Source organism: Vigna unguiculata, chromosome 11 (assembly GCF_004118075.2).
Source record: "Vigna unguiculata cultivar IT97K-499-35 chromosome 11, ASM411807v1, whole genome shotgun sequence".
Classification (NCBI taxonomy): Eukaryota; Viridiplantae; Streptophyta; class Magnoliopsida; order Fabales; family Fabaceae; genus Vigna; species Vigna unguiculata.
In genome coordinates, this window is record NC_040289.1 from 2,953,009 (window position 1) to 2,977,718 (window position 24,710).

A 24,710-nucleotide genomic window follows, 5' to 3' on the forward strand; every position below is an offset into this window, starting at 1 on the left:
ATGAATTCATCTCATATTAAAATAACTTAATAGCCTATATAGACAATGTAAGTGAAACAAGTGTCATAATTATATGACATAACATTTAAGGATGATAATGCAACACATTTAAATAGTAACTTAAACTAGTAAAACATATCATATGTTTTGTTTGATAGACATAAGTATTGCACATATGTATCGTTTCATGAACTTTTGCTTGAACAAACTCAAGCTAGTATACTTAATCAAATATGCTATTGGTTGAATAAATGATTGACAAATGTAAGCTTGAAACACTTTATAAAGTCTAAATGTTTGTTTTTCGCATGTAGGAAATATATGTTACTTCATTCTCTCAAGAAAATCTTGCAATACCTTGTTATCATAAAAAAAATCTTGAAAGTCTTGCTAAAAGTTGCTTCCTGTAAACAACTTATCTTGAAAAGGTAAGATGTTAGCATTGCACAATTAACCAACTGTGTTAGATCACGTGCTTTGCTAAAAAATAAGAGAAAAGTCACTTGTTTTGGTCTATGATGCTTTGTCTCTCTAAAAGTGTTGTCAAAGAACCGACACTAATTCAATGCTAAGTCAAAAGTAGTTAACATGTCTTTAAGCCTCAAAGCATACGTAAGAAGAAAGAATAACATATGATGCCCTTCACGACAACTCTTTTCTTCTGTAGCTATATTTATAAAAAAATTAAAAAAGGGGGATGGAAGATGACAATGCAAGTCTTGTAGTTGTGAGCTAGACGAATGATAACTTTTGTATACATTATAAGATGTCACCCCTCCTTCTAGTGAGTGAATATGTGATCTTTTGTATCACATTTATTGTAAACCTTTTTTATTTTTAACCAATAGTGATTGCGGTCCAAATAATACTCATTTTTTTGTTAAGAGTGGTTGCATTCCAAATAGTACTCAATTTTTTTAAGAGGTATTTAATTTTAAAGAATATTTTGTTTCTAGTTAAGTGGGATTGCATTTTAAATAATACTCATCTTAATGAAAAGTGACTGATTTACAAAAAATATTGTGTCTTGCGCATGAGTGACAATGTTCTATATAATAATTTGTGAATAACTAATAGTGGTTGTGGTGTAAATACTTATTTGTATTTTGCGACACTAACTTTTTTAATGAAACTCAATCAATTAATCGAGAATTGGAAGCAATATTTGTGTAATAGATGAATATATATAAAAATATAACATAAATCTTTTCCGGCTTTTACATGATTGCATGTTATTTCTTTATCTAAGTAGAGTTTTGTAAAACCAAATTTTGAAAAACATTTTAGATAATCCATCAAACTTTTAAGTTGTGCCTTACTTTTATAACCTGATGTAATCTCTTATCAAAATCACTTAATAATGTATTTATCAAGAAAAACGATTTTCTAACCATACATTACGATATGATATTATGCGAAAATTTCAAAAGTTCTAAAACATAATTCTATAAGTTTTCTTTCAACCTGTTGCAAAAGATTAAAAAAATATTGAGAACCCAAAACTTTTTTTTTATAATGCCGAGTCATTCATGCTCAATTAAAGAGGATAAAGTAAATTACAAAACGTAAATAATTTTTTTTATAGAGACGAAAATGATAATTTTCTATATTGAGGAGCAAAATGAAAATTCAAAATTTGTCAACAACAAAAACTTATTTTTATTTAATAGTTATTAAAATCTAATTTTTTGTTTAATATAAAAAGCGCAAATAGGCTGAACGAAAATAAATTATACGTTTGATGGGATCGGACGTATTAAAATAAAGAGAAAAAATTGGAGAAAGGAATAAAAATAGATAAAAATATAATATGTATTTTTTATGCTACATACTAACATATATTTTTGTTCCGAATAAATTACTGTATTTTTTATCAGTATTTTTTCAATAATACTATTGCTTTGTCTTTATCTCGAAAATATTATATAATTCGACTCATTTTATTGATCAATTGAATAAACCACTTAAAAAAAAAAACTTCTTATAAAGGAACATATCATGTTTTTAATCAAGGATAAAAAATAGTAAAAAAATTCAAAGAATAAAAAAGGCATTAAGTCATAATTAATATTTGTTTATTTTTCTATCACTTTCTGTTTTCTCATTTTCAGGCGTAACCTAAACAGAGATTGGACCTTTGTCAAAGAACTATGACAGACGCGGTGGTCGATTCACGCAACAATGCGGCGGTGCAAGCCACCAACGACGACGCCTCCGCCAGTAAATTGTAAGGGCACCTCCTCAATTAATAATTAGGAATTGGACTTTTTTGCTTGCATTGCATTTCGGGTCATGTAATTGTTGTTCTTCCCAAATGAACTATGATTTCTTTTTAGCCTCTTTAGTCCATTGATTTACTATTTGGGATTTTCATTCTGTAACATTTTAGGGATTAGGGAATAGCATTCTTTAGTTGTTGTTTCATGTGTTTGCTTTTTATTACAATACCTTTTTTTTTTGTTCCCCATTTTAGTAGATTAGGAGTAGGGTTGTGTTTGGATAAACTTTCCGTAAACACTACACATAGGTGAAGAAAGTAAGAAAAAAACATGAATTGAGCTTCCTTTACATGCTAAATAAACTTCTTCACCGCAATTTTTTGGAGAAGTTGCCGAGAGAACTTCAACAGAAGTTAAGTGTACAGGTTGATATAGCTCATGAGGGTATCTCATTACATTTTGCTGTCTTATTTTCTTCTCCTACATGTGCTTATGTACAATTTGTCCAAACAGAGTCTATATCTAGAAGCTGCAGTGTTTGATGCGCTCAGGGTGAATTTATCCAAACAGTGCCTGGGTCGATCCAGAAACTGCAATGTTTGTTTTTACATGCAACATAGGCAATAGTTAGATAGTGGTTAGAAGTTATATACTCCTTTCTTTAAGACTCTGTCCTATGTATGAATCCGCAAGCCATCTTAAGTGGCTTGCTAAAGAAAATGAGATATTTCATTTTTTGTGTTGTGTATGAGAATTGCTTCATTCTTGTAATTGACGAGTTTGTCTTTTTAGGTTATTTACTCTTTATAGAATTTTAATGTATACTGATCTACCTTAGTTTTACCTTCTTTGGAGCTTTCTCTCAAAGATGCCTTGTCAAAGGGTGATGCAACAGAAAAATTGCATTTGCACCTTGAAAAATGAATATTGCAGGGGTTAAGTTACAAGGTCCCTATGGCATAAGTACTAATGAAAGCAAATTTTGTCTCAGTATTGGAATTCTCTATGTTCATGGGAACCACGTTGTGTTTTTGATGAAATAGAACAATGTATTGCATGTAACGATGTTATATATTCATGACATGGTTTTGATGATACACTTGATGGATAAATTACTTATAATGTAGTGAGTCTGAAGTCTTATATTATGAAACAAACACAATGAAACACATATTCTCTCTGTTTATTTTACTTTCAAATGCTATCATGCCAGACCATTTGAATTCTTATTGATAACAGCTTGGTTTAATTTTAAATAATATAATATTATGGTTATCTACGGTATTATCTATTTATTGTTGTATAAATATTTTAGGCTTGAAAGTTTAATATTGAGATTTTCTGGCCCGTTCAGACCGGGGAAGAAACTGTAGAGTTTGAAACTATGTATATAAGAAGTCAGTAATTTATTTTTAAAAACGTATTATAGAAAAACAATTGAAAATATATGTACTATGGGTTCCAAAATTGAAAAAGGGGGCTAAATTTAAGTGGACTTTGATCCATAATAGCAATATGATTAGATCTATCCATCCTTTCCCTGTACTGTAAAAAGTCCGGTCCCACATCACAAACATTATAACAAATCATGTAACATTGGTTCCAATAATGTTGGTATTATTCTCACTCACTTTTAGTCATAAATTTCATCTTGTATTCTGAGTTGTCATCTAAGTTCAGATGATTTATAGTTGTTATTATTATGTAGTGAATATTTGCTCACTACAAACTGGATGCAGGTCATGCGTAAAAAAGGGCTACATGAAAGATGATTATGTTCATTTATTTGTGAGAAGGCCCGTGAGGAGATCTCCTATTATTAACCGTGGTAGGATTTAGCTTCTTTAAGTAATTTACTTGTGTAAATACCTGTCCTTCTAGCTATTAGTTTATTAATTCATTTGAATTGTTTGAGTATGAAGGTTACTTTGCTCGTTGGGCTGCTATTAGGAAACTGCTCTATCAGTTTCTTGACGTTGAGAAGAAGACAGATGGAGATGCCCCAATAAAGAAGCAGATTTTATCACTTGGAGCAGGCTTTGATACAACATATTTTCAGTTGCAGGTGCCTGGCTTTCCTTGTGTTTTGTACTGTGCATGTTGTGCTTAAAAGTTAATCTGGTTCTGACTTTTACCTATCCTTTTGGTGCCTTGTTGGTTAAATGATGGTTTCGAGTGAACTATTATTGATCCAATGCTTTTGCATTTAAATATTGGCGAATTTTGTTTATTTTTTGTTTTAAAGGATGTGAAAACACTTTTAGATTTATATTCTTGTTGGTGCTCTTGCGCTAAGTTGCTAGCTTTTAAGTGTGGGTTCCCCAAGTGCTTATAATAGCTACCTTCTGCCTTTGCAATCTCAATATATAAGACTGGGTGTTGCGCTCTACTTACACAAGACATAGTTGTTGTGAGAATGAATTATTTCTAATCTTAAGTCTCATGCACATATTTGTTTTGGCTGAATATTATTTATTGTTCTCTTTTATGTGGAATGTATTTTTCTTTCAGGACTTTGTAGGTTAGTTATACCAGTGTATTTAGAGAAAAAATAAATAGCCGATGAATGATGAAAAGTACGTGCATTGATGAATAAGTAGTTAAATCACTAATTACCTGTCAACAAATTTTGAAGGCCTTTGGACTTGTCTTTTCCATATAATTTTAATTTGAATTATTGAGTGGTGGAATATTCTAATACAAGAATATGTGCAATATTCTATAGTCTATCCAGGCCTAGTGAATTCTCCATGTCCATCTCATTCTTTTCCTTCTGTTTCTTTTCATGCTCTCTGTTTTTTCTAGTTTTGTTGTGATGGCTGCAAAAATGTTTTGGTCAGGGTTGCTGAAGTGCTGCACATATCGTAGAATGATCCCATGCTTCACCTAGTTTTTAGTCTATGCTTATTTCAATTATGATATAGTAGTATGTGTGCAAAAAATATTTATTTCTACTTTGTATAAGTATCTTAAAGCTTCTGTCTTTCCTTTATTTTAATAACATTGTTGTTTAGATTATAGAGTTATTGTTGTGCGGTAGTGAAGAAGAATGTTTTCTTCTTTCACCCACGCACATCCAGGACACAAATTTAGTTGTATACAACTTCATTGGATGCTTAAGCTGTTTTACTGTAGCCTCCATGTAACTCAGGTTGTGGAGGGAAATTGTGAAACGATGTAGTTTGTTACTCATTATCATTAATTCCATTTTTTCCTAGCAACCTGTTTGCTTAGCTTCTCTAAACTAGTGTTGTTCTAATCTACAGTCATGTCATAACTTAAAAATTGTTTCATGGCAGGACGAGGGGAAAGCACCAGATTTGTATGTCGAAGTGGATTTTAAGGAGGTAGAAACTTGAATACCTTTCAAATTTTTAGTTTCATTGCAACGCATATTTCTAGATAATTTTGGGTTTTGAGTGGGATTGTTCACATGTATTTTGTCTAAAAACTCGAGAATGTATATTGTCTGTTCTGACTAAATTTATATCTAATTGTAAAATGAAGAGAGAGTGATTTATATATTTTTTAATTTGTAAGTTTTTAACTGTCACTATTGTATTTGTAATCAAGGTAACTAGTAAAAAGGCAGCTCTTATCGAGACTAACAGTCAATTGAGGAATAAACTTGGTGAAACAGCAACCATATCAAGAGGTAAGCTAAGCTAAATATGATAATTTATATGGAAGGAACATCTTTGATATTTTTATTCTCTTATTGTGGTTATGTCCTTTTCTTTTGTGGTAGCACCTTGTGCTGAAGTGGCAATATAAATTAAGAGGTTTAAGATTCACACCCTTTAAAGTTTTCAAACCCTAGATATTTAATCTCTCTATTCTTGTATGTAACCATTTCCACTCACGAGTTCTTTAAACAAACAAAGGAAAGGAAAATGCATAATATGATACTAAGAGTGTTGGTGATAGGGATAGTTTAGTTTCTTAAAGAGGGAATGAAACATTTTAAATTCTAAAAGCTTTTTATTTAATGCTTGTTCATTATAATTGAAAATGCCTAAGTGAATTTTCCGCAAGAAGAGCTGGAGTTGGAATCTAGAGACTAGACCCATAAAGTAATCTGTCAGATTAAATTATATAAAAATTAAGAAAATAATAAAGTCTACGGCCCTTCAACTCTCTATGTTAAAATTGTAATAAACAAAGTATTCATGTATGAACTAAAAGTTCCAACTCAGAAGGTCGAGGAACTTTGATTCGGCCACCAAACTTAATCTTAGAACTACAAAGTAGAAACATCTAAGAACTGCCTCATCAAGTTTGAGGATATAATCAACATAGTTTTTTCATTTTGATTTTTGGTAATATCAATACCAGTTAAACTTCATGATTACTTCTAATTGGATCTGATGCATGTATATCTCATTCCCTGCTAGAGAAAGGAGAAGTGGTCAGTGCTCAATATAAACTAGTCCCTGCAGATTTGCGTGATGCAAAACAATTAAATGATATTATATCTGTTGCTGCTATGGATCCAAGGTATGCATTGGGAATCAGCTCCGTCTCTGCCTCTGTCTGTACAGATATGAGATTCTGTTAGTATTTCAATATAATTTATAATGTTTAATTACTGTTTTTGTCCTTGTTTTCGTTCAAAAATGTCAAGTTGGTAATCCAGTATATTTTAGTCTCAATTTGATTCCAATTTTTGAAAAATTGATGCAATTTGGTCATTTTCGCTAAATTTCTTGAGACGGGTCAAGAATTTTTTATCAAAATTGAAGCTCTTAATAAGAATGATTTGCTTTGTTGGTGTAATTAACATAATTCTAGTATCAATTCTGATGAAAAATCTTGGATTCGCTTTAAGAAATTTTACGAAAATGACAAAATTGCTTCAATTTTTTCAAAATTCGGGACCAAATTGAGACTAAAAAAAATTTGGAGGATCAACTTGACATTTTGGATGAAAACAAAGATCAAAAGAGTAATTAAACCTAATTTATAATTTGTTTTAAGGCATCAGCCCCTTCTTTGAAAATGAGAAAAAAGTTCTTAGAATCTGAAAATTTTAAATAAAAAGGGTTATGGAGAGTGCGTATTGCTGATAAAATGTCCAGTTACTTTCTTTTTCTTCTCTATCGAATGTCTCGTTATTTTTATAAAAGACAATGCATCTGAATTTAATAATTGGAAAGGAATATCGTAGCTTATCATACACCTTTGTGACATTTCTCAATGCCTTTGCCATTGATATCAACTAAAATTTGTTAGTAGTGGTGGTCAGCATCTATGGGGGAAGTGATAAATATAAATACAAAGGGCATATGTGATCTAAAATTTTAAAATTGAAAATGACTCTGAAGATTATGCTTCTGAGTTTTATAATTGGAAAGCAATGCTGTGTCCCTTCACACATCTTACAATTATCTATTTGAGAAAATGGAAAAAGACCAGAATGAACCAAGTTCAGCCGTAAAAGTTCTTAATTTTCACTTCTTTCTGTAGTTTTATTCTTCTAACTTGTAATATAAAGGTAGGTGCCCTTTTTTATGCCTGGGATTTGATACTAATTTAGTGATTTGTTGGCTTTTTTTCCCTAATTTGCATTCTTATGTGTACGTGTGTATTTTAGTTTAGTTGTAATTTTGTTAATACTCATTTTCATGACCAGTGAATGATAAATTGATTCATTCTGTTATTGTTATCAGTCTGCCAACTTTTATAATTTCAGAATGTGTTCTGATCTACTTGGATCCAGATTCTAGTCGTAGAATTGTTGGTTGGGCTTCTCAAACGTTTTCTACAGCAATATTTTTTCTTTATGAGCAGGTAACAGCCTTCATAATTTCCATATTCTATTATGACTACTACTTTCATGGGAATGAAGTAGGATCTTTTTTGCACACGTTCAACAGATCCTCCCTGATGATGCTTTTGGGCAGCAGATGATAAGAAATTTGGAGGTATGGATTTGAAAGTTTTGTTCTATACCATGCTTTTCATGTTAATTCTAACATCCTACTATTTCTATTAATTAATTATTATATTTTTATTTATCAAACACAAATATAATAATTAATTAATAGAAAATAGTAAGACGTTACATTAACATTGATTAATTTTAGTTTACCTGCATATGTCTCATCCCAGAAGTGGAATTCTTTTCTCTATCTAACAGTACACATGTACTTATCACCTTTTTCCCCTCTAATTGCTGTTGTGCTGCTTTTGCAGTTATAAGGGTGCAGTTAGTGGTAGCAAGCTGGAGTGTCGTTTTTACAATTTTAGTGCTGTTTTTTTTGTCTGAAAATATTACTGAAATGGATAGATTTGTAATAAATTGCAGAGTATAGGTAGATTTGAAATAATTTTCGAGCTTGGTTAAATTGTATAATTTTAAAACACAATTACAGGAGTCATGTTACAAAACACAATTTACCCATAGCCTGTAATTTATTTCAAAATTTACCCGTTTTTGTAAAATTTTTAATTTATTGGAGAATTAAAAATCCCATGCTGGAGTCATGGAGGGATGAGCTTTGTCTGCAATGTTTGAGATTCAACTATTAAAGAGTATTTGTGAGTAGGGATGGCCTTTGAACCTGGTTTGAGGCTTAGTTGTCTTACCCAAAACAGGATAAGCAATTGCACAATAACATCGGAGTGTCCTGTCTCAGGCCAATGCATACTTTTAATCACGTCACATTTTTTGTCCTGACTGTCTCCTTTGACTGAGGATGATAACTATCTTGGTAAATCATGTGCTATCCTGTGTAGGGGTAATAACAACAATATCTTGGGGTAGTTATTGATTTTTTTTCATCTGAAACACTATAGGGTTTCTGCTTTGATACAAAATACAGTGGCTAATGTTTCTATGTAAAATCTGCTTTAGTTGCTGCCTAGTGACCTAGTGCAGGTCTCTGCTCTTCCTGTCTATTCAGGCATCACAACTTGATCTCTAATCCTTTGTTTCTGTCCACAAATCACAGATTACATGTTCCTAATCAGTACTCTCCCCTCAGCTCCATGTGTTGTGTTCTTCATTCCCACTTCACAGTTCATATTCTCCTAATTTCTTATCACATTTATTCTGTTTACTTTTCTTTCTGAAATCTTCCTATTATTAATTTCTTTCCTATGTTTTCCCTAAATTTTCCTATGGACCACGACAGGTCTTCGTTTATGGACATCATTTCTGATTAAGTAAAAACTTGTGTTGAATTTGATAGCTTGCTAGGTTTAAATACATTTAAAATTTTGTTTCTGTATTTTATTCCTCATTTAGGATTTTTTGTTATTTGCCCATTTAAGATTGTTTTTTTGTGATCTTGTGTTGAGATTATACTTTTGATTATTAATTACAAATACCTTTGATGTGTATTAAACTATAACTATTAATTAAAAATATCTTTGATGTGTAGGAAACTGTAGTTATAAAATAGAATATATCTTTGATGTGTATAAAATTATAATATAACTTGTGTTTCCTGTTTTGCATCAGTCTCGGGGTTGTGATCTGTTAGGTATTTATGATACACCAACTTTACATGCGAAGGAAAAATTATTTCTGGACCAAGGATGGCAGGTATACTTGTAACTTTTGTTAGAAAATATATATTTGGTGTTTCTTTCTTGTACTTTTTAAGGGAGTTAGTTAGGCGTGAATATCCTAAGAACACAGTAGACAAAACTAGAAGCAGTTATTAATTTGCATCTCTTCTCTTTAAAATAGGATGGAAAATTCTCATTTAGAGATCCTTTAATTGATATTAAATTGTCATTGTAGCTATTAGTTATCATTTTTATCATAGTTGAGGGCTGTTCAGGCTGGAAATTCTCAATTCAGCAACAATGTATGCACTAGGAGGACCTCTACCTGTGCTAAAAAATTCTAGTGAGTAAACAACGTAGAAGATTATAGAATTTAGGAAGAGAATAATCTCAATGATTTCATTGCCGTGGATTTGTGTTTACAGAAAGGTACATGGGTAGAGATTCTAGTGAGTAAACAACGTAGAAGATTATAGAATTTAGGAAGAGAATAATCCCAATGATTTCATTGCCGTGGATTTGTGTTTACAGAAAGGTACATGGGTAGAGCTCTGGTCTAACAGACTGACAGCTGTTGCAAGTAACTCAGCAGCTGTTATATCTAACAAAGGAGTAGCTCTAAACTACTTGCTTGTACATACTACTCACAATAGAACCTATAGATATACACTATCAGAGAAGTATATACATATTTTTTACACTCCTCTTAGGGAATATATTCCCCGAATCCTATTTTTTACATGCAAGGGTTGTGATATGATTGGGGGAGGGATATTAGGCTGAAGTGAAGAAAAATGGCATAACAGATATTTGATCCTGGGATCAAGTGGCTCCCGGGGGATTTGGTGCCACTCTGTTACCATTTCTATTCTCTTGGTGTGATGGATTGCATAAACGGTCATATTTGAAGCACATTTTCAGAATTCTTACTGTTAATATATTTCACTTTTTTTTTTTTTCCATTTCAAGTCATAATATTGATGCTGTTTTCAATTTTATAAAACATGATGTAGTCTTCATTTGTATTTATAGTATATCATTAACATATTAACATTCTTTCTGTTTGTTTTTTGTGTGGGCATCAGAAATCTGTTGCGTGGGACATGCTGAGAGTTTACAATGATTTTATTGATGCTCAAGAGAGACGCAGGTACTATAATAGACTTGAGACTGAGACTTTAAAATATGAGTAGTGGACAACAGTCCCACTCTCCTCCTCTTCTATTTATAATGAAGCAAGCAAGTACATATGAAAAGATATGAAAAGACTACTCTAAGATACTAGGCATGATTACATGCAATAGTAGATACGGCAGTAGGTAGTTTCCCACACTCAACACCCTACACATAGGGTTAATGATACAATAGGTAATAATTCTAACACTCCCCCTCAAGCTGGAGCGTACAAATTGTATGAACCAAGCTTGGAACAAATGAACTCAATCCGAGGTCCCCTTAATGACTTGGTCAACACATCTGCAAGTTGGTCATTTGACCCAACGAACTCAGTACAAATTTCCTTGGTCATCAATTTTTCTCGAACAAAGTGGCAGTCAATTTCTATGTGTTTAGTTCTCTCATGAAACACTGGATTTGATGCAATGTGGAGAGCAGCCTGGTTGTCACAATACATCTTCATGGTCTGAATTTCACAGAAGTTAAGCTCTCGAAGAAATTGCTTTACCCATATGAGTTCACACGTGAGAGACGCCATTGCCCGATATTCAGCTTCAGCGGTGGATCGAGCCACTACATTTTGCTTCTTACTTTTCCAAGAGATAACATTTCCTCCAAGGAGGACACAATATCCCGTAGTAGAGCGTCTGTCAATAGGAGAGCCTGCCCAATCAGCATCACAGTACCCAGAGATTTGAACATTTCCTTTATCTTCATATAGCAAACCTTGTCCTGGAGCCTTCTTGAGGTACCTTAAAATACGGATGATGGCATTCCAATGTCCAAGACATGGAGTCTGCATAAACTGGCTAACAATTCCAACTGCGAAAGATAGATCAGGCCTCGTAATAGTGAGATAAATTAACTTTCCAACGAGCCTCCTATATCTCTCTGGATCGGAGAATAATTCGCCTTCTTCTGTTGTTAACTTCTGATTTGGGTCCATAGGACTCTCTACTGGTCTGCAGTCAATCATACCTGTTTCTTGTAATATATCAAGAGCATATTTCCTTTGAGAGATTACAACTCCATCTTTTGATTGAGCTACTTCAATGCCCAAGAAGTATTTGAGGCTTCCGAGATCCTTGGTTTGAAAATGTTTACACAAGTGCTCCTTCAGTTGAGATATTCCAGTAGTATCATTTCCTGTAATAACAATATCATCAACATATACTATTAGGTAGACACATTTCCCAGGAGAGGTATGTTTGTAAAAGACTGAGTGATCTGCCTCACTGCGTCTTAACCCAAATTTCTGAACAATGGAGCTGAATTTTCCAAACCAAGCTCGTGGTGATTGTTTGAGGCCATATAAAGATCGATGCAATTTGCATACCATACCAGACTCCCCCTGAGCAACAAACCCAGGAGGTTGCTCCATATAAACTTCCTCCTCAAGATCACCATGAAGGAAGGCATTTTTGATATCCAATTGATGAAGAGGCCAGTGACGAATTGCTGCCATTGCAAAGAAGAGGCGAATAGTAGTCATCTTGGCCACGGGAGAGAAGGTGTCACAATAGTCAAGGCCATAAACCTGAGTGTACCCTTTTGCAACCAATCGGGCTTTGAGTCGATCAACCTGACCATCGGGGCCAACTTTAATTGCATACACCCATCGACAACCAACAGCCTTCTTACCCGAAGGGAGGGGCACGAGCTCCCAAGTATGATTGCTTTCAAGAGCCTGCATCTCTGCAATCATGGCTTGTCGCCATCCAGGATGATCAAGTGCTTCATTCACATTTTTGGGAATAACAACAGAAGACACTGAGGATAAAAGTGAACAATAGGAAGGCGATAATCGGTGATAGCTAAGAAAATTATAAATGGGATGTGGATTTCGAGAGGAACGAGTACCTTTTCTGAGAGCAATGGGCCAACCTGAATCACCTTCACCAGGAGTCGTGGGATCAAGAGACGAGGGAGAAGAATCTGAAGTAGGGGATTCACCATGTTCTTGAACAACTGGACTATTCGTCGGTGTCCTGTGTTGGAGAGAATCAATAGGTGGAGATGATGGCTCAGGAGGACTTTGGTCGAGACTTGGAGGGACAGGGACATTGGAAATATTGTACTCAACCACGGGAATAGGAAGGACCTGCTGTATGACATGGACGTCTTGAACAGATGGAGAGAAGTAAGGGGTCTGTTCAAAAAATGTAACATTGGCAGACATGTAATATTTCTTGGTTTCAGGACAGTAACATCGATACCCTTTTTGAAGTCGTGAATAGCCCAAGAAAACACATTTGAGAGAGCGAGCGGAAAGCTTGTCTAACCCGGGAGACATGTCATGAACAAAACATACACAACCAAAAATTCTAGGAGAAGTGTGAAAGAGAGGATTGTCTGGAAACAGAATGGAGAAAGGGACCTTATGATTGAGAGAGGAAGATGGCATCCGATTAATAAGAAAACCTGCAGTTAAGATGGCATCTCCCCAGTGATGGACAGGAACGTTGGCACTAAGCAAAAGGGTACGAGCAGTTTCAACTAAGTGTCGATTTTTTCTTTCTGCTATACCATTTTGTTGTGGCGTATGAGGACAAGTAGACTGGTGCAGGATACCATGGGAACTCAAAACATTAGAAAGAGCAGACGAAAAATACTCTTTGGCATTGTCACTTCTTAAGATTTTAATTACTTGACCAAATTGATTCTTGATTTCATTCAAAAAGGATGTGAAGAGGGATAATAATTCAGAACGATCTTTCATAAGATAAACCCAAGTACATCTCGAATATTCATCAATGAAAGTAACAAAATACCTAAAGCCAAAAGATGAGACACGACTAGGTCCCCAGATATCGGAATGGATGACAGAAAAACTAGAAGTACACTTTGATTGAGATCTTTTAGGAAAGGTAGATCTAACATGTTTTCCTAGTTGACATGACTCACATTCTAAAGTCTGGAGACGACTAAGTTTAGGAAACATTTTCTTTAACTTGGACAGGTGAGGGTGACCAAGCCGATCATGTAACATTTTAGGATTGGGGGCTGCAACACATGACACACGTGGACGAGATCCAAAATGGTATAATCCGCCCGCTTCATATCCTTCTCCAATCCGTCTCCCCGAGCCACGCTCCTGTATAACAAAAGATTTGTTATCGAAGGTTACAGAGCAATTCAATGTTTTGGTTAACTGACTTAAGGAAATTAAATTGAAAGGACAATTAGGGACAAAAAGGACAGATTTTAGATTTAAGGACGGAGATAAGATGGCTTGACCGACTCCCTTTGAGGATGTTTTAGAACCATTTGCGAGGGTTATAAAATGAGATTTTTCTTGGAATGAAATGGTTGAGAACAAGGAGGTATTACCAGAAATGTGATCAGAAGCACCAGAGTCAATTACCCATGAATTGTGACCTTCCATGGATTGAGAGATGCAAACAGTTGATGTACTTGGAGCTTGAGATGATTGTGCCAAGCTGTTGGATTTGAGGCGTAGGTACTCTTGATACTCGTCCTCAGTGAACTTGGAGTCAGTAGTCTCTGCCTGGGAGACATTGGCTGTTTTGGCAGGAAATCCATGTAAAGTGTAGCAGTTTTCTTGGGTATGACCCATCCTTTTACAATACGTACACTGAGGTCGCCCACGACCTCCACGTCCACCTTCTCGAGTTCCACGACCTCCTCTTCCTCGGGTGGCAACCATGACAGATGGTTCCATTACAGCAAGAGTTTCTGGAGTTTGAAGAGTTGGAACACGTATCATGCGGGAGATCAAAGTTTCCATGGAAGGAACCTCATGAGAGGTCAAAAGCTGATCTCGGATATGATTAAAGTCTGGGTGTATAGCGCGGAGGATCATTACCATATAGTACTTGTCAAGCTTTTTCTTCATTTCATCTAGAGAGTCGACTTCCAAGAACATTCGAAGTTCTTCCACAGCAGCTTGAGCGTCATTCATGAATGACATCATATCATGGTTAGTCATTTTCATAGATGCCAACTTGTTCGCCGAATCATAGAGGCGTTGAATATCATTTGCATAGATATTCTGAGTTCGCTTCCAAAACGAGTGGCAAGTTTTGAAGGCCCGTAGGGACATCAAAAGTCGTGGTTCCACCGACTGCCACAATAGAGCACATAGTTTGAAATCCGCTTGTTTCCACTGTTCAGCTTTTTCAGAGGGTACGTGGCTGCCATCTTTTTCAAGGTGTTCGTGGTGTCCTTGACCGAGAAACCACATCTCGACGGCAGCGGACCAAGATAAGTAATTTTGGCCATTTAGTTTCTCGGACGTAATGCAGGGGCTTCCGGAGAATGAAATAGCACTCCCAGTTCCTCCAGTGGCCATGATATGATCAATAGAATAAACAAAAACAGAGAGGTGCTACTGAAACAGTGAAACAGTGACGAAAACAGTGAAACAGTGATGATTTTCGAATTCGAAAGGGACGATTTCCACAAGAGGTGCTACTGAACTTCACCGGAACAGAGATTTGATGGTCGAAACGGGTAGAGGAGGCTCCGGCGACGGCGACGGAGGTGGCGCGACGACGAACAGGCGACGGGAAGGCGGCGCGTGGGCGGCACGCGCCTGGCTGCAGCGAACAGAGAAGACGCGCGTGGAGGCGCGTGGCGACGGCGCTGCCTGCGACACCGGCGGGGTTGGCTGTCGCGCGGAGAGGCGGTTCAGATCCGGTGGTTTCCGGACGGAACTGCGTCGGTGGACGGCGGCGGACGGCGGCGGACGGCGGCGGAGGACGCAGACAGTGGCGGACAGTGTTGAGAAGTTGTTTGACACTGTTGGGTAGTTCAGAAACGAGGTTAACCGAACTTAGACAGCCGCGGACAGCGGCGGTGACTAACGGCGATCAACCGCGGACAGCGGTGACGGACCAGATGAGACAGAAACCAGAGCGGGATCGACCCGCTCTGATACCAACTTGAGACTGAGACTTTAAAATATGAGTAGTGGACAACAGTCCCACTCTCCTCCTCTTCTATTTATAATGAAGCAAGCAAGTACATATGAAAAGATATGAAAAGACTACTCTAAGATACTAGGCATGATTACATGCAATAGTAGATACGGCAGTAGGTAGTTTCCCACACTCAACACCCTACACATAGGGTTAATGATACAATAGGTAATAATTCTAACAAATAGAACCTGGGAGCCTGTGTATTAGATTTACAAAAGCTGTGTTTGCTGGTGTTTTGTTCCTAGAGGCAACTAACTAATAGTTGGTACTTGATACATGGTCCTTTAGTCATTTCTGGTCCAATACTATATGGACTTTTCACTTTTGTGCTTATACGTATTTATCTATTTTATACAGTGAGCATTAAAATACAAAGAAATGCTAGGAATACATTCTCTAACACATCCTTTTGAACCCTCTCAATGGTTGAAATTTGTTGGAAATTACCAAATTTGGTGGATCCCACAACTTATTTAGTAACCCTCCTGATTTTATAATTTCCAATAAATTTTAGCCTATAAGAGTCTTTCAAGCACTCCTCTTGAATATAGGATGCTATTGCCGAGTATGGGATTCTACTGTGTGTGTGGTGTGGTTCCTATCAACTTGGAATTTTCAACTACAACAACTAGCTTTTGTTGTGTGGTGGTTCTCCCTAGGTTCATATCATTTTGTATCGGACCCTTCTGTCACGCCTCTTAGCTTCAAATAAGTAGTGCCAGTGGAAATGTCAGCATTGCAGTGTTTGCCAGCAATCCCACAGTGTAAGTTATTGTAGTGTCGGGTTTATAAGGATTTGGACTCTCCCAAACTAGCTTTTGTGGTGTGCTTTTCCCAAGGTTCTTTTACAAATGATTCCAATGGGTGTGCCTGGAGGCACCAAAGGAAAAAGTAACATTAGGATTTTTCTGCCATTAAACTACTTCAATGTTAGTAATAGTTTTATCAGTCTAAATTAGTTTCACATTGTTTAATATTCTCTGATGAAATTATGACGATTTACGTAGAAACAGGAGGTATAAGAGATAGAAGAGACCACTAATAAATAAAATTTCTTATTTATATTGGTGGGATACATTGTGGGGCAACCTTAACCTTTATTTTATGTTTGCAAATCATTATATCAATTAAATAACGAAACAATTAAGGAGATATAATGATATATGAAAACTACTAATAAGTGATCATCTAAGATACTCTAAACTTTATAAGGTACAACAATAATATTATGATTTATTTTCTAGATATGGTGACACATTCAAACTAAAGCTAACTAAGCTTTAAGCTTATCATTTTAAAAGACTACACCTCCACTACAAAATAAAATAAAAATGTAACATGATGACAGGTGGTAGCATCTTGGACTAAAGTTGTGGCTGGACTGCATCTGAGATTAGGAATGGGGGCAGACGGTCTAGGATAAAAACCTGGGTGTGGAACAAGCATAAGGGCAAGACTACATCTCTTGGACAAAGATATGGCTGGTGTGAGTGCCCACACAAGTTACTACTAGTACGATTCATGTGGGAAAACAATCACAATTGGAGTGATCATTGGTTCGAGAACTCTCCAGTCTACTGGTAGGACTCCTTATCGCTCAACAAACAGTCAAAATTTCTCCCTCAAAGTTAAAACATTGAAAAACTAGAGACAAAGTAAGAAGTGGTAAGAAACTGCCATAATACATCAATAGATAAACAGAGAAAAATTACTAAATACAACAACATACCAGTGGAGCCAACCATGGACAAGTGGTGAACAACAGGGGAGATAGGGGCTGGGCCTGACCAAACTGATACAGTAAGGCAAAAGTAAATCATATTATGTGCCTTACCAGCACACACATCTCCAAAAAAATCTCCTACAAACTGACAAAAAGGCATACAATTCAAACCTGAAACCTACTTGCCAGTATCACAAGCTATCTAGTGACTGCAGCCCATTGTGGCCACTGTTCATTGCTGTCTATTCAAGAAAAAATAACACATTTCCGGCAAGTGTTTGCATAGCTCCAAGATGGATGAGAATGGAATTATAGTGTTGATAATGAGGTCAAATGATCATACTGCCAATTCAAAGCCAAACTGACTACTAAGACTAGTCTTATAACAGGAAGAACTAATGATGGAAATAGAGAGGAGCGCCAGATATTTGGAACTTGGTGGTAGAATAGTGATGAAACAAATCTTAGTGAACGGTGTTGCATATCTCGTAGAAATTATGTGGATTTAGAGTGAGAAAGAAAAGAGGGAATAGAGACAACAAACAACCACACAAACCCTGACCACTTGGTAAGTCAGTTACATTCACACTTATTTCAATTATGGACTTCCAATCGTAGTAAATAAAATCAGGAAATAAATCTAGAAATATAGTGGAATACGGAAATGACTTCCAATCTTAATAAAATCAAATAAGGAAATAAATCTGGAAATATAATGAAATGTGGAAATGACTTCTAAAAGGTAATCTAAGATACTTAAATATTCTAATACAAAACTCATGTCGTCAGATGCTTCCTGTATATTCTAAATTTACTTCGGTATTATACTGTTATTTGGCTTTTGTTTTGCTACTTTACATCCATGTGTAATATATTTCTCTTCCTTCACTGCTTTGATCGAGAGTCAAACCAATTGGTCCGTGAATTGGGGGCTTGACCAATTTGATGTCCAGTCCAGTTTCTAAAACATTATTAGTGTAAACTCTTGAGTATTTGGTGGGTGGGAATACAAATGAGAACAATGAAGTGGGAGAAGTCAAAATCATCAGTGGATTCAAACAAATAGCTTTTCTTTGACAAATCTCACTGATTTAGTAATGATGTATATTAAACACACTCTTAAAAATTGTAAATCGTTAGAAATAAAAACGATAAAATAATATAATATAATTATACATTTGAAAAACATTTTCTTTACGTACATGAACAAATAGAGTATTTCATCTTGGTGATATATTTATGTGGAAGTCATGGTATACAAACATAGTGGAAGATGGCAACCAAATTTCATGAGGTGGAAACAGTGGTGGTTCTCCACTAGCTTTGCTTGAGTAAGCATCTGCACTGCAGTAGTTGCTTTTTCTTCATACTTCCGTTTCTTGGCTTCTTTATTATCGAGGCCCTTTGTCTGGCCTTTTACTCCCAATAAGATTTGAACCCTATAATGGTCCATCAATAACTTATGATGGGACGGACTATTTGATTTCTATTATGTATTAAAGTATATGTCTTTGTACAAAAGGCAGTTTTTCCCTGATTCTCCATCCAACTTGTGTTCTTTTTTCTACTCTGATTGCTAACATGTTGTTTTTGTAAATTATGTCAAAATAAACTAATCTTTTATACTTTACTGTTAGGATCGAACGGCTGGAGTTGTTTGATGAATTTGAAGAGTGGTACATGATGCAGGTGACTCCTTTTTTTATTCCTGCTGTTTGGTGCTATAAAACTGTCTTGTAAATTTTGCCGGGGCTCTGAAGGATGGGACTAGACCAGAGTTGATTTGCTCTCTCTTTTGAATTGGGGGTGTGAGTTGCGGTTATCGTTTTATCTAGGAATCAATTGAATCAGTGGTCAGAGTAGAAAATCTTAGTTTCTTCCTCCACCCCTAAAGTTTCTTCTGGCAACCCATAGCTTAAGTGCATATTCTAAAATACCCTTGTCCATCACCTAAATAGAAAACCTCATTCCCCTTTCGGAACATGTCAAAGACCTTCCAGATTACATGTTCTGGAACAGTCCATCCATGAAAACATTCCGATGTTTTTTTGAAAGCTTGTATTATTGTCTTAGTGGTTATGGATAAATCTGGAACAAATTTTCCAAAACTATATTCTGGATTAGGCCATCCAGAACATTTCCTGATTATGTGATCTGTAACTATATTTTGGATTGAGTAATCTAAAATATAGTTACAGATTAAGAAAATTCCGAATTACTTAATTTTGAAATATCTTTAAATTACACAATTTGGAGTATTTCTGAATTGCTTGATTCGGAATATAGTTTTGAATTCACTATGGGGTGCATGAAGAAAGGTCCTAAAGTGAAATGTATGATGTGATCATTAGCCCGTTTAATGCAAGCAATTGGTGACAGGACCCACAATCAAAACATGCTTTGTTATCAATATTGAAGAGTTCCTTGTTTATTTCTTCCCCTACCATCTGAATTTTCTCTGTACTATTGATTTTCAGGAGCACTACTGTGTGGCATATGCAATCAATGATGGCATGGTATGATCTTGATCATTTTTGTTCGGTTATATGTACGAAATTGGTAGAGGTTTCTTAATTTACACTAAGAGAAAATAAATCGATTAAATCAATCCTCATATTAAGATAAAAATGGGGCTATTTTTTGTAACATTTTTCGCTGATTGAATTTAGAGATCTAATTATTTGTGGCGTAGCATCTTCTGGCTACTCTGAGAATATGATGATGAAATGATGTGGACAAAGTTTTTTTTTTTTCTTTGGGGGCTAATATGAATATATAATATGATGTGATGAGTGAGAGTAAATTTATCGCATGTCTCCTATTTCTTGATGTATTACGGAAGTTTTGAGGGACCATAGTGGATATGAATTTGTTGTCTGATTTTGTTCCATGATGCAGGGTCTTTTTGGGGATTTTGGTTTCGTTAATGACAGCAATGAGGTTCCTTCATGATGAGGCACGAGGAGACTCTCCATGGCATGTATTTATATTATATTTGTAACTGTTAATACAGGAAGCATGTACCAGCTCATTCAATTGGGGATGTCTGGTAAAAAAGGTTCTCAGCAATTACATATATATTGTATCAGAATATAGCCCAATGATAATATATATTTTCCGAGATTATTTTAATTATTGAATGTAGATTATTTTTTTAGAGGTTATAATAATAATAATAATAATAATGAGTATAGTTATAATAATAATAATAATAATGAGTATAGTTATAATAATAATAATAATAATAATAATAATAATAATAATAATAATAATAATAATCAGTTATTGTTATATAGAAGTTTTATGTTTAAATATGTCAAGTGAAAAGTTCATTTTAAGATAAACTATTGTGTTTGGATTGATAAAATAATCAATACTTTCATAGTAAAATTAGAAAAAAAGTATGAATTTTTTGAAGTAATTGACTCTTGCATTTAAATTAACTGTGGAATAAAAATAGATTAACAAAGGTTAACTAAATATAATTTATTAACTTTTTATAATTTGTTTTTAATCTTCAAAAAAAGTTTCTTTATTAAGATGCATTAAAGTACTATATATGGTTGACTATAAAAGATTATAAGAGTTCCATAATTGAATAAGTTATATTTAGAAAATGTTAATATTGTAAACAAGGCTTTGTGAAAAGTATGATGAGAACCCCCATAAAAAATAGGAAATAGAAAATTCTCCGAGCATTAAAAAATATGTAACTCCTATAACTATATTAAGTATAAATCTTAATCAATGATTTTGAGAAAATCAAAATAATATATTTAAAATTTATATATTTCATTATTATCACTAATTCAATCAAAATGACCACATAATTTAACATAACTATATTTATTAAAAAATCACATATTTAAAAAGATTATCCTTCATCTTGTTATATTTAATTAATAATTAAATAAAATAAAAAATTTTAACTATTTATTTTTTAATGTAAATAATCATATTGTATGTAAAAAATTCGTCTTTTTTATCTATGTTGTAACTATAGAAACATGAAGAGTTAAAGAAAAGATGTGTCACATAGTGAATGAGTATGAGATTTAACTAAGAGAAAAGCTAGATTAGAGTGAAAAAAATAATAATACAAGAGTATGAGTTAATGCAGATCATAAATAGCTAAAAGATTAAAAGAAATTGTGATGATTCCTGGATATGGTTGGAGAAAAAAGAAGGGTCATATACAATGAGGTTTGCATACAATAGTCTGCAAGGTATTATAGGTGGGAAAGACAATAGTGTTTTAAAACTTGCTTCCAAAGGCACAAATATGGTAACAATAGATAAGGAGACAATTAAAGACAAAGTTCAAAGTTAGTAAGCAAAGACAAAAGACATATATTCAAGTAATATCTTATTGTGTGCAGAAAGTGAGGGGAGTGTCAAACATCTCTTCTTTAACTGTAAGATAAAACAGTGTGGGAGATGTGTGATCGGTGAGTTGGGCGTGAATACAATGCATCATAACAAACCATGTGTCAATTTTCAACACTTTCATCTTATGCAACTAAATGGAAAACAAAATAAAAGTTGGAAAGGAATGTGGCTGGCCATTATCTGGGAAATCTGGAAGCATAGAAACATAGTAATTTTTAAGCAAAGGAAAGTAGACCCAAAAGAAATCTTTTGTATGACACGAGTGAGTGCATGGACTTGGATGAAACATAAATTACCAAATATAACATTTTCATATAGTGTCTGGTACCAATGCCCAATTCAATGCTTGAATCATTGTGATTCTATAGAGAAATTATTATTAAAAGACAAACACACACGGTTTGAAAGTAGGGAAGTGAAGGCTTATTTTGTAGGAGATAAGTGTTAGGAGAAGGGTTGGGGAAGATATGTTATGTTTTTGTAGGGGATGAGAATGCAGTGGAGCACAATTGTTCTACCTATGTGGAATATACAACATGGCAGTATAACTTCTCTACTGCGTGAATGAAACTAGGTGACAAAAAACATATACAGGGACAGAGACAATGTTGCAGCAGGTTAAGCAAGGATAGACAACCATTAAGAAAATGTCATTATGCCCATTACGTCAGCGTAACATCATATTAGAAGCATAATTCCATCTAACTTTGTAAATTTTGGATTAGTAACTGGGAAGGTCTGAAAAATTATTTTGTTACTAAACATGCATGTTATTCTATAACATCTTTGCAATTATAGATTGTTGTAATACTAGACTAATATATTAGTCTCTTCCTCAGTACTTTGTTAACATAGGTACCTCTAAAATGTGTAGACCTTATGTGAAGGTATCTTGTAACTCTTTTTGTAAAAGGGTTAGAGTACTCCAATTATTCTATTTAATTTAATTTATTCATTTTTTGTTGATAAAAAATAAAAAGAGTATCAACAATATGATGCTTAAGTTGAAAATTTAACTAATATTATTTTGTTCATTAAAATTTCAAAAGATAAGATTTGTTCACAAAAAGATAAGATTTGTTCACAAGAGTGCATATATGGTCAGTGTTAAAAAGGAAAATTTCTTAATATAATTATATTGATTTTGAAAAAAAAAGAAAAATTAAATTTAAGATGATATTAGATTAGAAGGAAGAACAATTTATATTTTACTTGAACTTTGAGGAACTAAGTCAAAATGTAATATTAGATTTAAGATGATAATACCCTAATTAAATTTTAAGTGATGTCAATAAATATTAGTTTTCATCCAAGTCTTACATAACATTAACATGCATAAAAATTTCATGATCATTATAAGAACAAAGCTCATAAATAATATATCTCATAAAAGATACATTATAGAATCCTTTAAGAATGTTGCAATAAGTGCATTAATTGCATGTGAATAAGAATTTTTCATAGTTTAAAACTTCTAGTGCTTGAGAAACATTTTGTGTTAGACACAACTTGTGAAAATGACATTTTCATTATATATATCATTCACACTTGTGTGAAGTTAGATTCTAGACAAAGAGTGATTTCATATATACTTAATAGAGCATGAAACATTGTAAAAACAATTTTATTGTTGTACTGTATAGTTTGGATAGACCTTATATGCACTTAGTTTAGAAAAAAGTGTTGTATTCTCATTACTAAATTCAAGGAGAGTTTAATGGATAATATGAAAATATTTTAATATTTGATGTAATCATGTTAGTCAAAATTGACACTGACAAAATACTTATAAACATTTAATTGTTTAATAAAACTATTTACAATTTACATTAGAAAGTTAAATATAATCTATATTAAGGATAAACTAGTATCAAACCCAAAGTATTTACAATCTTTTCCTATTACTCACAAAGTATTTCTATATGTACTAAAAAGTAATTTTTATAAAACCTTTAAACGATTAAAGTATATAATTAAACAACTTAGATACATTAATTTAAATTTGTAATAGATGAATATAAAAATAATTTTTTACATTAGTATAATTTTTCATATTTTATAAAATTTTTCTTGGAAAATTGTTATAAAATTTTACAAGAAAAATATTTTTTTATTATTTTATCTAAAAATTTTTGCAAGTAACTTTTCTGTAGACAATAATTTTTTTAAAAATATAAATTTTTTATAAAATTGTTTTTGTAAAAAATATTTTATATAAAATATTTTACAAAAAAAATTATAATAATTTCTCAATAATAAAATTTTGTAAATATTTCTTAAAAGAAAACTTTAAAAACAAAATTTATAGAAATATATATTTTTTAGTGGTATTAACTGTTATTAAAAGTGCACAGTAAATGTATGATAATTTTTCACCTCTATTAATACCAAATTGGTTACATCTTTTTCTTATAATATTTTTCTTCTTATTTTGCACACATTCTAACGTAAAATCTTTTTCTTAGATTAATGCGGGTGTACATCCCAATTCCCAATCACATTCGATAGTTGAGAACCAATTCTATTTAATAATAAAAATAATTTCCCATTAGTGAATTTCTACCTGGGATTGAATGATAGTATAATATATATGTTTTATTGGATTAATAAAACGAATATTTTATTTAACATTAATCTTTATCTTGCTCCATCTAAATTCATTTATGTAAGAAGATACACGAAGTCTTGATTAATACTTAAATAAAATTATTTATAAGCATTTCCACAAAAGTAAAAGTAAAAGCA

General features: G+C 33.5%; 2 protein-coding genes across 2 annotated transcripts; one reads left to right on the forward strand and one right to left on the reverse strand.

Moving 5' to 3' along the window:
- The first annotated feature begins 2,079 nt into the window (after positions 1 to 2,079).
- On the forward strand, positions 2,080 to 20,708 carry LOC114169479 (leucine carboxyl methyltransferase 1 homolog). Its single transcript, XM_028054642.1, has 13 exons — positions 2,080 to 2,227; positions 3,959 to 4,047; positions 4,142 to 4,284; positions 5,519 to 5,566; positions 5,793 to 5,874; positions 6,614 to 6,716; positions 7,889 to 8,009; positions 8,096 to 8,143; positions 9,685 to 9,768; positions 10,820 to 10,884; positions 19,214 to 19,265; positions 20,054 to 20,092; positions 20,475 to 20,708. Exons 1-13 carry the CDS (start codon positions 2,151 to 2,153, stop codon positions 20,526 to 20,528), a joined length of 1,005 nt encoding a protein of 334 aa, XP_027910443.1. The 5' UTR covers positions 2,080 to 2,150; the 3' UTR covers positions 20,529 to 20,708.
- On the reverse strand, positions 13,844 to 15,267 carry LOC114169478. The gene is made up of 2 exons (XM_028054641.1): positions 14,241 to 15,267; positions 13,844 to 14,004 (listed from the first exon to the last, which is right to left on the reverse strand). Exons 1-2 carry the CDS (start codon positions 15,220 to 15,222, stop codon positions 13,967 to 13,969), a joined length of 1,020 nt encoding a protein of 339 aa, XP_027910442.1. The 5' UTR covers positions 15,223 to 15,267; the 3' UTR covers positions 13,844 to 13,966.
- Positions 20,709 to 24,710: the final 4,002 nt, after the last annotated feature.